Source organism: Aythya ferina (genome assembly GCF_964211825.1).
Source record: "Aythya ferina genome assembly, chromosome: 5".
NCBI classification, from domain to species: Eukaryota; Metazoa; Chordata; class Aves; order Anseriformes; family Anatidae; genus Aythya; species Aythya ferina.
The window spans coordinates 6,257,859-6,270,969 of NC_140301.1; the positions used below are offsets into that span (position 1 = coordinate 6,257,859).

Consider the following 13,111-nt stretch of genomic DNA (forward strand, 5'->3'; position numbering starts at 1 on the left):
CAAAAATTTCTATACAGGTGTCCTTAGTCAATTTTCCATCTCACCCGTGATCTTACCAAGCCAGCTCTCTGGAGCACTGATTTCCTGCCCATGCACCTGTATGGAATGCAGAAGAACAAGAGGCTACCGAGGGCCTGCAGGTGCTGCCCTTTGTAAGGGTAATAGTAACTTCCAAACTACAGGACTCTTTGCGTGTCTTTGTCATCCGTCTGTGTTGTCAAATAGTCCCAAGAAGAGAACTGAGCTGAATTAGATTCCAGTTGCATGAAATTTTGTGGCCACAGTTTATGTCAGTGACCCCATATTAATGCAGTACATGCAGGTAGGCTAGATGTTCCAAATGAGGAGAGACCAATCTTATCCCTAAAGAAGCAGAGAAACTCACACTGAAGTAGATGACATGCACATGTAGAAGCCTTGCTGATGGATATGGAGTTCCGGCTGGCATGAAATAAAACAAGAATATAGCCTTTTTAGGTGCAGTTGTATGGTCATACCACAGATATAGCTGTGCTCTCTTTTCCCTTTCTTTCTGGGTTCTGCCAGTGGTCGCCTGGGGATTTCCCTAAGCTACATGTCAGGTATTGACAGGAGAAATGCTAACTTTGATAACCTGCCATGTTAAATACTAATTTTGCTAATTTACAACACTATAAATTGGTAGAAGTACTTCTGTAGCTTCTTGATTTTTTCTTTTTTGATATTAAATATAAAAATCATATTTGATATCTCTAAAAATGTTTCTCCAATGATGATTGTGTCCATGGGACTAAACAGGAGGAGGGTTCCATATTCAAAACTCCAAATCTTGTTTGAGTGCTATAAAATAACAATTGTGTTAACAGCTTTGTCCTTCTGGTCTCATTTACTTACGGAAACAAAATGACTTTGGAAAAAAAGTTGAGTTAAAACACTACCAAAGTGTTTGCTGTGTGTTTCTGAATAGTGAATTAAACATTAATTTATTAAATACAAAATAGTAGTAAATTACAATTGCACAATTTCTTACAGAGTTTTTATTAAGATCAAAATTACTTGTTCCGACTAGATTTATATAAATAAATCACAGTACATTTTTACTTGTGTTTAGAAGATTGTAATACATATTATAAAATTAAGATTGTTTTTTTTTTCCCTCAAACCATCACTGTGAAAGGAATCATGCATTATTTCTACTGAAACAAAATTCCCACCTAGTTGAGAGAGCCTTGATACAGGTATGGCTCTACTCTCCAAAATTAGACATGAAACATAGAGATACCAGGACTATTTACTGAACAAGAAATGATAAAGAATAGCACAATGTTCATGTGTTATTGAAAATGAAAGTATACCAAAACAACACAGCTCTCTTTGTGCATCTTTGCAAGGGGTATTAAAAATGACATTTGGCCAGCATGCAACGACGTAAAACATTTCAGTTTTACAGTGTCTACATCTGAGAAAAGGAAGGACAAACTAAAAAACCCACACAAAATAATCAAACAACCCAGATGCTTACAAGTTCTCACGTCATCTTCCCTTCTGTGCCATGTGTGCAGTGTTCAGTCAGCAGTTGAGTTTGTCCTGACGATACCTTTCATGAATAGCGTCTGTCTGTGCCCTCTGGATCAGTGCATTTTTCGGGCCTTCAAGGAGGTGGAAGTCTTTTCAGAGAACCGCAGGACCCTGGAGTTTTCCCAGCTGTAGTTCCTTGCCCAACCCACTGTGTCAGATACTAACTCTAAATGCAGCTCAGCCCTGAATGTGCAGTGCCCTCACACCTTGCACAGCTTGGTTCATGTATCATAAGGCTGTCACTTCCAAATAGAATATTGGTTGCAAGCAAGGCCTTGCAGTAAATACAGCAAGAATCAAAGTGAGGTTGTTACAGAGTCTGTCCTGCTCCGATTTTCCCCAGCACAGAGGGTTTCTATTAAATTCTACAAAGTTGTAGATTGCTTTCTCTACATGCTTTTTTCCCTTTTAGATAAGAAAGCCATTGTTTTCTTGCTTGACACTGAGATGTAATTGACAACGCACTGTTCTAAAGGGAAGAAAACATTTTATTGATGACAATTCAGGCTGAGTTACCTAGTATGTTTTTTTCTTCTTTCTGTTCAAATGAACTCAAAATGCATTAAGTGTAATTTAATTTGGTAGATTTCTAACTGGGTCAAACAGACTCTTCAATTGAATTTCCAGTCCTCTTTCTCCCTTTCCCTTTATCGTTTGTTGCTTTTAAGCTAGAAGAGAATAAAGAGAGTTTGTAGCATTTTTTAAAATTTAAATTTTATTCTTTATTTTTAATGGCAAATAGGCCCCCTCAGTGCTCTAACATTGCCAAATTATAAAACTCTAAATATATCTTTTGTACTTCTGACTTCAGGTGCTCAGTGTTGATATAACCATTCATAATGGTTGATGTTTAAAAAACAAAAAAAAAATCCCAACTATGCCCTCAAACCGAGATGGGTGGACTAAAGTAACCTTACTTTTTATTCTGGTCTGTTGTCTCACTTCAGACCAAATGAGCAGTCTTCCTTATTTTTTTTTTTTTTTTTTTTTTCCTACCATACTTGCTTTCTGTTCTGCCACTCCCTGCCACAGGTTGCGATGTACGCATGTTGGTGCACTGCCAGGGTTATTTACAGGGGAAAATGAGGCAAAAGAACAGTGATGCTTTTGATGTCTTGTGAATTCAGTGAAAATAAAGAAATTGCAGCACTCAACAGCAGAAGGATTGTGCTTGTGAGTAGTTTAGCAGGGGAATTTCACACAACTTCCCATTATAATCTGCCTCAGTGTCAGTATCTTGGAAGGTTTTCTCACTGACTTTTTTCGTTCTATTTTTTAATAATACCTGAAATTGTGGCTTGTTATGGAAAACTAAAATTAACAGTTTAATAGCACATTTTTTAATGAGTGAAGAAGGATTAAAATCTGACTGAGATGTATTTCTAAGGGATTTATTTCTATTTTACTCTTACTGTACTTGTGATACAGCATAATCATTCATTCATGGAAAATAAAAAAACAAATGAGGGTTGGAGGTTTGGAATTATTTGTTTGCGCCCTTCTACTAATTCACCTTTGGGAATCATAGTTCAGAAAAGCATGTGTGAACAGTATTGGGATCACAATTATCTCTTGGTTTCCAGCTGGCTTTCTAGCAGTAAACACTCTGTTACTTCAATGCACTGTTGCATTATTGTACGCTGCTGCTGTCTTCACATTTTAGTACCAGCCTACAAGAACGATACCCTGGGAATGTTTGAGTTCTAGGGAATAGCATCAATTAACTGGAGTATAAAAGTGAAGAGTAAAGCATCCAGGTGTAGAAAACAACTACTGCTCTGCTTCTGCACTTCTATGAAGAGGCAGGTATTTTTATAAAGAACACAGTAATGCCATAGCCTGGGTAACAGTTTGTAAATCATGAGTCAGAGAACAAGAGTTAGGAGGATTTTTAATAATATATATTTTTTCCCTCATCTCTAAGCCTTTGAGGTGTGCTTGATTCCACTTGAAATGCTTCTTGAACATAGAGATATCTTCTTTGTAATAGAACTGTTTTCAAAATCATTCTCCTGATGCCAGCCCCTTGAGCATTAATGAACTGAGTATGGTAATAAAATCTAAAATATTAGCCATTATAATGATATTACTTTTCTTTTTATGCCCTTTTCAGTCGCTAGAGACAAATCTTAGAAAGGCTTTTACCCTGTTACATGAAGACAAAACGAGCTAGCTGCATAGGTGTTTTCCTTTTTACAGAAGCTATTGTTCTTTACATTGCCCTGGTAATAGCAATTGCAGTGGGAAAGCATGCAGCTGCCTGTTTTGCATCCCAGGTAGGGATGCATGTATAATGAGTTGCCCAGGAAATCAAAGAACGCCACTCCAAAGGAAAAGGTCCTCCTCTTTGCTCATGCGTATCTCCTCACATTGGCTCCTGGGAGATGTGCCTGAGCAGAGAGTGCAGAATTTTGCCTGAAGTGAGGATCATGCATGAACAGTTATAAGCATTGTATTTATATCACTGGTCTGCTGACATAAGGCTTTAGTTGATAGTGTAGTGAAATGGTTTTTCTAGGGCTATTTTATAGCTGTATTTCTTTGTTCTTCTGGACATGCCCAGTTACCATTCTGAAATGTTCCTTGGGCAGGCTTTGAAGAATTGTTGAGTTTTCCAGGAGTGTTCTTCATAGTATGGCATGAACTTATTTCAAGCTTTTAGATTTGAAGGATTTCTGCAAAGGACTCTAATAACCTTATTTTCATGTAAGGTGAAAGGAGACACCAACTGACTGTGGGGATAAAACCTTTCATCAGAAAATAAATGTCTGATAACAATTGTTCTGGGGGAAAAAAAAAAAAAAGAAAAAAAAAGAAAAAAGAAAATAAAAAAAAAGACTTCCAAAGCTATCAATTTACACTACAGCACTTTCTTTTTTTTTTTTTTTTTTTTTTTTTTTTTTTAATACAAGAACCACTTCTGTTGCTGGTTCCAGTCCAGTATCTATCGCTTTTCATTGTTATCATGTTACCTGTAAAATCTGGGTTATTCTAATGAACAGAACTTATGGTAGAATTTGGGTAATGCTTATGACCATACAAATAATCTATCAGTAGCAATAGTGTTGGCTGGAGACCTAATGCTACAAGTGGATAACATTGCACTACTTGAAACCAATAGCTCTTCACACAGTAGAAGACTGAGGGTCCTATTCAGCAAATTTTCAGGGTCCTATGGCTGTGGCCACAGAGGTTCCAGAAGCTCTCGCTGAGTCTAATCCTGATTCAGGAACCAAAATGATATGCTGTGTATATATTTCTCTGCACAGCCGGGATGCGCTGGACACCCTCCCCCACTTGATTCCTGGGAAGGAAAAAAAAGTGTCTCTGTTTAGCTTAGTGACATGAAAATCAATCCACAGTAATGAAATCTAGAGAAGTTAGCCAGGCATGTATGAAAAGAACAGGATGCCTGTGAAAAGGGAAGAGCTGTCAAAACCTAACTGTGGGCTCTGGCTGCAATAAAATTTATTGAAGAGGGAAGACAGGTTGGATATAAGGAAGTAGCCAACTGCTGCTAAGAGACACTTCTCCTGCTCTAGGAGACAGTAATTGTTGCAATATTTCTCGCATGCTCTCTCAAGCGGTCCCTATCACCGTTTGGCTAGAGTTGAGAGCTCAGTGATGTGTTTTCTAAATCCAACTCTCATATGTCCAGGTGGGCGTTTCTAGTGTGGCATTTCAGCCAGTAGGTAACTTCTCATTTTGGGCATAGAAATAAGGGCAGAACTTCCCCGCTTTGCTTGATAATCCTCTACAACAGACTTGTCTGTTGGCACCACCCGTACTCTGAAAAGGCATAGTGCATTCCTGCTGCAACAGAGCTTGTGAGCGTTCAAAGGTCGCCCTGCTGCAAGTGCACTGCTGTGGTCCTCAGGCACCAGTAATTGCTTATGGAGACCTGGTAATGCTGTGGTATTTTTGCCATTTTGTTACATCTTCCTGTTGCCTGACCATTATTTTCAACCACATAGGGTTGAAAAATTAAAAATTATTAAATTAATTATTATATTATGAACAAATAAAAGTTATTATTAAAAATAAACCATGGGAACACTTAAGAAGCAATTTAGTCAGATCATTGAATTTTTGTGTCTCATGAATCAGGATTAGCATTCCCTGTATTGGGAGGGGAGAGGATTAGACAGAGGGATTAAAAGGACATCTTTACCCCACTGGACTCTGTGGAATAGCCCCTGAGGATATGGCTAAGAAAGAGTTCAACAGGAATGCCAAATTTCTGCTGAATAGGTTAAAAGGGTGAGGAAGCCTCTTCGGCAGTCATCCAAGCGCAGAAGACCTGCATAACATTTCTGCTGAATAGGGCCCTAAAGACAAAAAACAAAACAAAACAAAACAAAACAAAAAAATAGGAACCTTAAAAGTTTTTCTGATTGTGTGGCTTCTTATTAACGTCTCAGATCTTGAGAGACACTTAAACATATTTTTTTCAGGGCAGTTAGACATCCCTTGAGATTTTCTAGTGGCATAGGTGATATAGTCTTACAAGAGAAGAAGTCAGATTAGATTTTTATATAGAAAAACAGTAGGTCTTGGTTATTCCTTTAAAGAGGTCTATTTCTTTGTATCAATTATCAGTGAAAGTTACCCAAGATCCTAAGTAAAACAAATGAACAAAACCAAACCAAAACAACAACAAAACCACCACCACCACCAAAACCAAAATGGAACCCTTTATCTAGTGTATAATGTTTGTGGTATTCATGTATATATTAGAAAATTCAATTTCACAGGAGTGGAAAGTAATTAAAGGAGCAGACTTTGTTACTAATATTGGTGTTTCTAAGCCCTTTTCTAGGATTTAAGAGTACACATGTGGATCTTAGTTTTGTTTGTAAAATTTTATCCAACTTCTGATGCCTTATGGAAGAATTTAACATTATAGTAATGGGGAAGCAAGAAATAAGTCTTACCTCTGCGAGAGGATGCCAGTGAGCGATGGGTTTCCGTGGGTATGATAGCATTTCATTCCAGTGGTCACGACCTAGACTTTCTGCATCGTTGCCTACTTGGCATACTCCAATGACCTCATTGTGACCTACACTGTGAAAATGTTCCATAATATGTTTTTCTTAAAATTTTACCTTTAGAATCATATCATTTCCATATTTCATTAGAGACATTAATAATGGGTTTTTAGAATTAATTCTAGCCCCAAAATATAATGAACTATAAAATACATGGGTTGGCTCTTTGCAATCAAAATAATTTAATGCCTTCCCCATTGTAGCATAAACTGTGCATCTGTATGCATTTATTTCATTTTTGTATAAGAAGTGTACAAAATTCTTTGATTGTGCTCTGTAATTAGTTGCAAATACAAAACTAAGCCACAATTTTAGAAATGGAGGTGTGTGTCTAAGGAGTTAGTGTAATTGTTCACAAATGGAAAATTGGTGTGTGGACTGTCTGATTGTATGTTCAGTTATTTCAGTTCTGCTAAGCATACGCAGCTTAGTTATGTTGGTTATGGATAGAAATCTGTATTTTAAAATTGATAAAGGAAATTCTGCCTGACAATATGATATATTTTAGTCTTCTACCAAACTCAATATGACAAATTATTTAATTTCTCATATATTGGGAGAAAAATAATGACTTTGTTTCTGGATGCAGATCTACAATGAGAGGTTTTGAGCCAATAGATAATGTTATTTTACAGGTACAGGTATCTCACCGGTCATAATCCATAACAGCTATCGACAAGTTAATTTGGTCAATGTTTTCTGGAGGGACGTCAAAGACTATGGCTTCATTGTAAACGGGATTAAGGGTATTCCTCTTGGTGGAAGTTTTTCTTTTCTTTAGTCGCCTTCCTTCACACATTAAAGAAACCTTCACGTAGGGATCTGTGTGAATCACAAGAATAATGTTGGTTTTCTTTTGTTGTATTGAAGTAAACATAAATGGAAAGTAAAGGGAGCAGTCTCTTTGCCCATACCTGCTTGCAGAATTAGTTACCTGTACCTGACTGGAATTTGAGCTTCTTTATTACCATGGAATGACTGGGAGGTAATGGACATTGGAAAGCTTTATATTGTTGAATGCCTATAACGAACAATTCAGGTTCAAGAAGTTCTTTTTTTTTGTGTACTGGCCTCTAAAGGGGTATTAAAATATCTGCTGAACTATATTACACAAGACTCTTTTATACAACAGCCTATGTATCAGTGTACTTATAACAGCATAATTATTACTTCTGCAGATTTGTAGGACAGACAGAAGACGATAGTATTGTACACAGTAGGATTTACTGATGTATGGTTTAATATAATTCAAAGTGTAAAACTTAGTGGATTATGTTCCTCCAGAGAATTATAATTATTTGGGAATTCCTGAATGCAGTTAAAACAAAAACAAAACAAAACAAACAAACAAAAAACCAACAACCTATTTCCTTGTAGCTCCTTTCTGAAAGCCCTGCAACTGCTAGCATGGCAAATAAGTCTATGAACTCTTATCTGAATTAGTTTCTCGTTTTCATTAGCAAATTTTGCAGCTGTTGTTGATAAAAGGCTGTGATGATCACTGTTTTGTCCATATGTCAAGAGCAGCAGAATTGGCTCAGTGGCTCTTGGAGACTGTCAGTGGTCAGTCTGTCTCTGTGTCATAACAAATAGTCTTCTGTACAACACAGTTCCCGATGTTAGGAACATAGTTTGGCCAGCTAATCCTGTTTTGAATCATAGTGGCTTTAGAAATAATAATGTTGCTCTCTTTTTGAGAGCAGAATATTTTAAACTGTTGGTTAAAGCAGAATGAGCTAAAATATATTGTTTACTTCTCAGAAACTTCTGTACTCAAGTGACTCAAGAGCTTGCAGTGTAAGAACCTCTCTTTAAAAAAAAAAATAAAAATTTGACGGTGCTGGAGTTTTGTGACTCAGCAGGAATAGGGGACAGAAATCCACCTTGACCATTAAATACATTCCTACCTGATGCTCCTGTGATATCCATTGCCTTTAAATTTCTTGCCTTTATTATTGTAATAGTTAGTCTACCAGCTGTTGGAAGGTAGCAGAGTGAAAACATCAGGTCACCAAGATCGACGTTATCCTGTTCCAAGGAAAGAGAGACAATGTGAAGCAATAATAACAATTTATTTCCTAACCATAACAAGAGCTAAGGGTAAAATAAACCTTTGAGAATCTACATTTCTGCAAGCAGAAGCTGAATTCTCATTCTGAAACCTTTGCATACAAGATTCATGTCACTACATTTGTTGCTAGACCATCAAAGCTGTGAAGTTTAAATGTGGTTACAGTTTTTAGTACTCAGTCCTTGGAGATGAAATGCATTTAAGTAATGAGGTATAGTGTGAGTGAGGCATTGGAATGTGTTTGTTCTGTTTTGTGTTTTGAAGTGTGTAACGTTGTCAAGTTGCAGCAGATCTCTGTGCCTTTCCTTCTGGTCCACAGAAGGATGCCCATAGTGAGGTTCACAGAATGAACATTGCTTGGGCAGAGTAAAGTTTTCCATAGTTTCATAGACCTAGTTCCTGTAACCCAATATTTCATTCTTGAGTGAAGAAAGTAAATTCAAAACTATGTTCTAGGTTTTATGCTCACACACTGACACAGGAGTTCTACTTCAGAATACCTGGCATTTGTTAGGGTTAAACAGATACTGAGTCTAGAGGCAAGCCCTTGGGAATAGGGAGGCCTGGGATACAGTCTCTGCTAAAATAAATAAATAAATCTCTCCAGGAAATAAATACAAATAAATAAAAAATAATAATAATAAAAAAAGCTTCAGAAAAAGTTGATGAGAAAGAACCTCTTGTCTTGCAAGAAGTTTCTTGTCTAAAGTAGGAGACATGGGGTATGAATGGAGTTCTCCTATGTATCCCACTGAGAAATTTGCTAGTGGGAAGTAGATGACAGATTGCTTCCAACAAATATTTTCTGAGAATGAGTGGAAGAAGCATCCCACTGAGGACAGCAGGTTGTGAAAAAGTCAGTTTTTGTAATCCTTATATTTGTTTTGTGAATTTCACCTCAAATGAACTTTCTGATTCACTGAAAGTATTTGTCTTCTAATTTTCCTGTGAAACTCAGTACTGTAGCAAAGCCTAATAGAAAATAGTCGGATGGAAAAGATGGTGGTTTTAAATGTATATACATAAATTTGGGGCCCTTGTCCTGTTTTTAGGCACTTTTAGATAGACAGTCCTTCATTTTTTGAATGTAGAACTTGACAGAGGAAATGACCATCAGAAGAGGGATATTCTTCTACCTTGACTGCCTCCCTTATCTCATGGTGCTACTGCTAAGCTCTCCCTTACTTGACTAGAGATCATGTAAGCTAAGTGCTCTTTAAGTATGGATCAAGGGATGCCTTTTGATTTGTGTAAAGATCAAAGAATCTGTTGATAAGCCTTCAGGAGCTGTTTGTAATAGCTTCTATGCTGCACATACATGTGCGTGTACCCTTCCCCATCTCCCCTTTCCAGTTTCCCTCTCTCCAACGAAGGGTGGTGGAGGACATGAAAGGCAAGTGAAAATACCTTGAAAGGGCTCCTAACAAATCATGTCTGAGCTAGCTGCTGTGCAGACTGATGCCCAGAGCCTATGAGGTCACTGTATGTAGCTTTGAGTTAACAGGGAAGCTGTGCAAGACAAAGAGTTGTGGTCATTGTTGCAGAAAAATGTATGTCAGAAGGGATTTCAGAAAATATGTGCATTCAGGCAGAAATGGGTCCTTTCCTTCTGCTGCTATTGAAGAGAGCTGCTGTCAAAGAAGGAAAATGCTGATAATGTGGGCCCTTTGTCAGTAATAACTAGCTTTTAACCCTGACTTAACTTTGTCCACTGTCATCTCTTCCGTTCTAAAGATCAGTGTTTTGTGGTGTTTGTAAAGCTGATAAAGGCTGTGACAATATCAGGATAGCTGATATGACTCACCCTCTTTAGAGTCTCTTGGTGGATTGTACTTGGAAGCAGACCTGCTGCAACACTGTGCCACTGACTTGCTTTGTGGGAGGATCTAAGTGCTGTTGGAGAAGGTGATGCTCTTAAGTCCTACAGGCTTACAAAGTGGTGTCAGCATATCCAGGAGAAATTTCTCTTGGCTAACATCTGCACTTAACTTTACAGGAAGACATTTGTAGGGGAAAGAATTTTTCCCCACCGTGAAGAAGAAAAACTTCCAGAATTTTAATTCCGCATCTCTAAGATGCTTAGATTCATAGAATCTAAGATTCATAGAATCATACTGTAGAATTCTTTCTTGCTAACCAAGCAACTCTGAGGGGGAACAGAATTTCATAAGCCACTCCAAGCAATTAAGAGAAGTTATCTTTTGGCAATTTGGGGAATTTGTCAGTATGGCAGATTTTGATTGAGAGGTTATTTTTCAGGAATTGGTCACAAAATTTGAGGAGAAGATAGCATTGTTGAATTACTTAGCTTTCTTCCATCACAAACATAAAACAAAACAAATAAACTATAAGGCATCTGTTGTTTCAACCGAGATATTGGAATATTTAGAAATTGTCAACTATGACAGAGTTATTCTGTGCTCAACTGTAGTGCTCCACTTGGTAACTTAAAATAATAATCATATTATTAAAATTATTTTCAGTGCCTTCTTCTGAAATTACTAATTGTTAGCAATTAGCTTACAGGACAAAACACTCCCTAGTACTGTGTCAGCAGCTCTGTGCTAGTCTTTAGCTGAGTGTAACTCATCCTGTTAAACAGGAGGATGTGTAATCCTAGAGAACTGTGACAATGGACCCTTAATGGCTTCACTTATGATTCCTTGGAGGCTGTGTCAAGAAGCTCAGGTCATCAAACCTTCTTAGTGAAACCTGTAAGTTGCCTGATAGAAAAGGAGTTTCTGACAAATGGGGATGATTGTTGTCATCAGATTTCTCTTGTGAATGACTTATCCTTTCTCATAAATATGTTTGGGTACAGAGAATAGGAATCCAAAAATGGACAGCAAGGCATGGAAGGAAGAAAGACAAATCATAGGCCATAAGTTCTCCATTTGTTTCTGGCTTAGAGGACATGTGGTCCTTGAGTTAGACAATTATATTTTTATACCTGTGTCTTCAGAAACTTGTGTCTTGATTTTTGGAGTAGACAATCTGTGGTAGGTCTGCTATCATGCAGTGCCACACTGTGCCACTTTAATTAAAGTATATGCCTCAATTATACCGGGTTCCTCAGCTCCCCGTGTATAAAAAGACAGCTACTACTTTTTTTTTTTTTTTTCCCCTGTTATGTTGCAAAAATAAAATAATACTAATTAGGGATTATGATGTGCTCAGATGTAGTTTTATGCATCTCATCAACTTAACCATTAAGGGGAGCACTTGGCAGGCAGTTATGACCTTGCTTTTTTCTTTTAAAGTTGCTAGCTGTTAAAATAGTTTTTCAAGACACTAGCTATTTTAGAGATTTTAGAGTTTTATTGCTCTGTCAGCTGTACAACTCAGACAATTGTAAGCTCGCATACTACTTCCTTTAGCAGTTATACTGGTCACTGGAAATGAGGAAAAAAAACACTGGAGGTTTTGTGAAATGAGATGATATCAGTTTAAACTTCTAAAACATGGAAAGGACTTATTACCGCTATAATTAAATTATCTGTTTATTTTTTTCTTCCTGCTAGCAAAAGAGCATTATACTAAACAACCAAACAACAAAAAAACAACCTTCCTTGTTATTTCATAATTTTAACTGGAATTGCACTTCTGTACTACAAGGCAAAATTTTCTGTACATTCTTCTAATCTTCAATAACGCAGGGGTTTGAATTTTGCATGGATTCACTTTAGAGGCGGTTCACCCTGATAAGACAAGGACAATTTAAGTGTACTAGGCATATGTGTTATGTCTAAATTAATTAAAAAATACTTTAAGAAGAGCTATCTGCTTTTGGGGATATAAATTTATTAAATCTATCATCTGTGTTGAGAAGTCTGGGTTCAGATTTGAGTGATATAAAATATTAATTCAGTTCAGGCACGTGTCCATGACACAAGTTTTATGCAAAAACCACACTAGAAAACACTTGAGACTCTGATTTGTTTAGGAATGATTGTAAATTATGGAAGGTGTCAAACATGATGAACTTACGAAGTTAGCTCTAAATTTTCAATTATTTCTTCATAGAATTATTTTGAGTTATATGTATGAGAAACATGTATTGAGGAAAAACTCTTTAGAAATGTTTGATATTAATTGGATTTGCACATGAATAGAAGAGTGCCAGCTGCCTTCTCATTACACAAGGATTCACATTTTAAGATGACTAGAACAGATATAACTGGAAAATTCTGTTTTCATGACATCTTAAATCAAAGAAATGAACTCTAGTCAAGTGAGCATTTATTAATGGCTCAATCAAATTATATATACAGAGATATGATTAAGTAAAGTTTGAGGAAAATGGGAATGGTCTATCTTACACAATTATTCTTTCAATACATCAATGTCAGACTATATTTGATGTTTCAAGTTAATTTGCAAATTGTATTATTTTTTCAGTGTGATTACATTTTTTTGCATTTCATTGTCTTTCTTT

General features: G+C 36.8%; 1 protein-coding gene across 4 annotated transcripts in view; it reads right to left on the bottom strand.

The window, feature by feature from the left end:
* Positions 1-924: 924 nt before the first annotated feature.
* Positions 925-13,111, bottom strand: part of SYT9 (synaptotagmin 9) — a 67,414-nt gene continuing 55,227 nt past the window's right edge. Inside the window, exons 4-8 of one of the 4 annotated variants that reach the window (XM_084521966.1) lie at positions 8,513-8,633; positions 7,256-7,427; positions 6,492-6,621; positions 5,729-5,885; positions 2,475-4,861 (exon numbers count right to left, since the gene is read on the bottom strand). In XM_084521966.1, the coding sequence (XP_084378092.1) occupies positions 5,778-5,885; positions 6,492-6,621; positions 7,256-7,427; positions 8,513-8,633 (531 nt within the window). In that variant the 3' untranslated portion in view covers positions 2,475-4,861; positions 5,729-5,777. Of the gene's footprint in view, positions 2,226-2,474; positions 4,862-5,728; positions 5,886-6,491; positions 6,622-7,255; positions 7,428-8,512; positions 8,634-13,111 lie in introns of those variants that run through there. The other 3 variants (XM_084521968.1, XR_014693889.1, XM_084521967.1) reach the window with 3 other exon arrangements.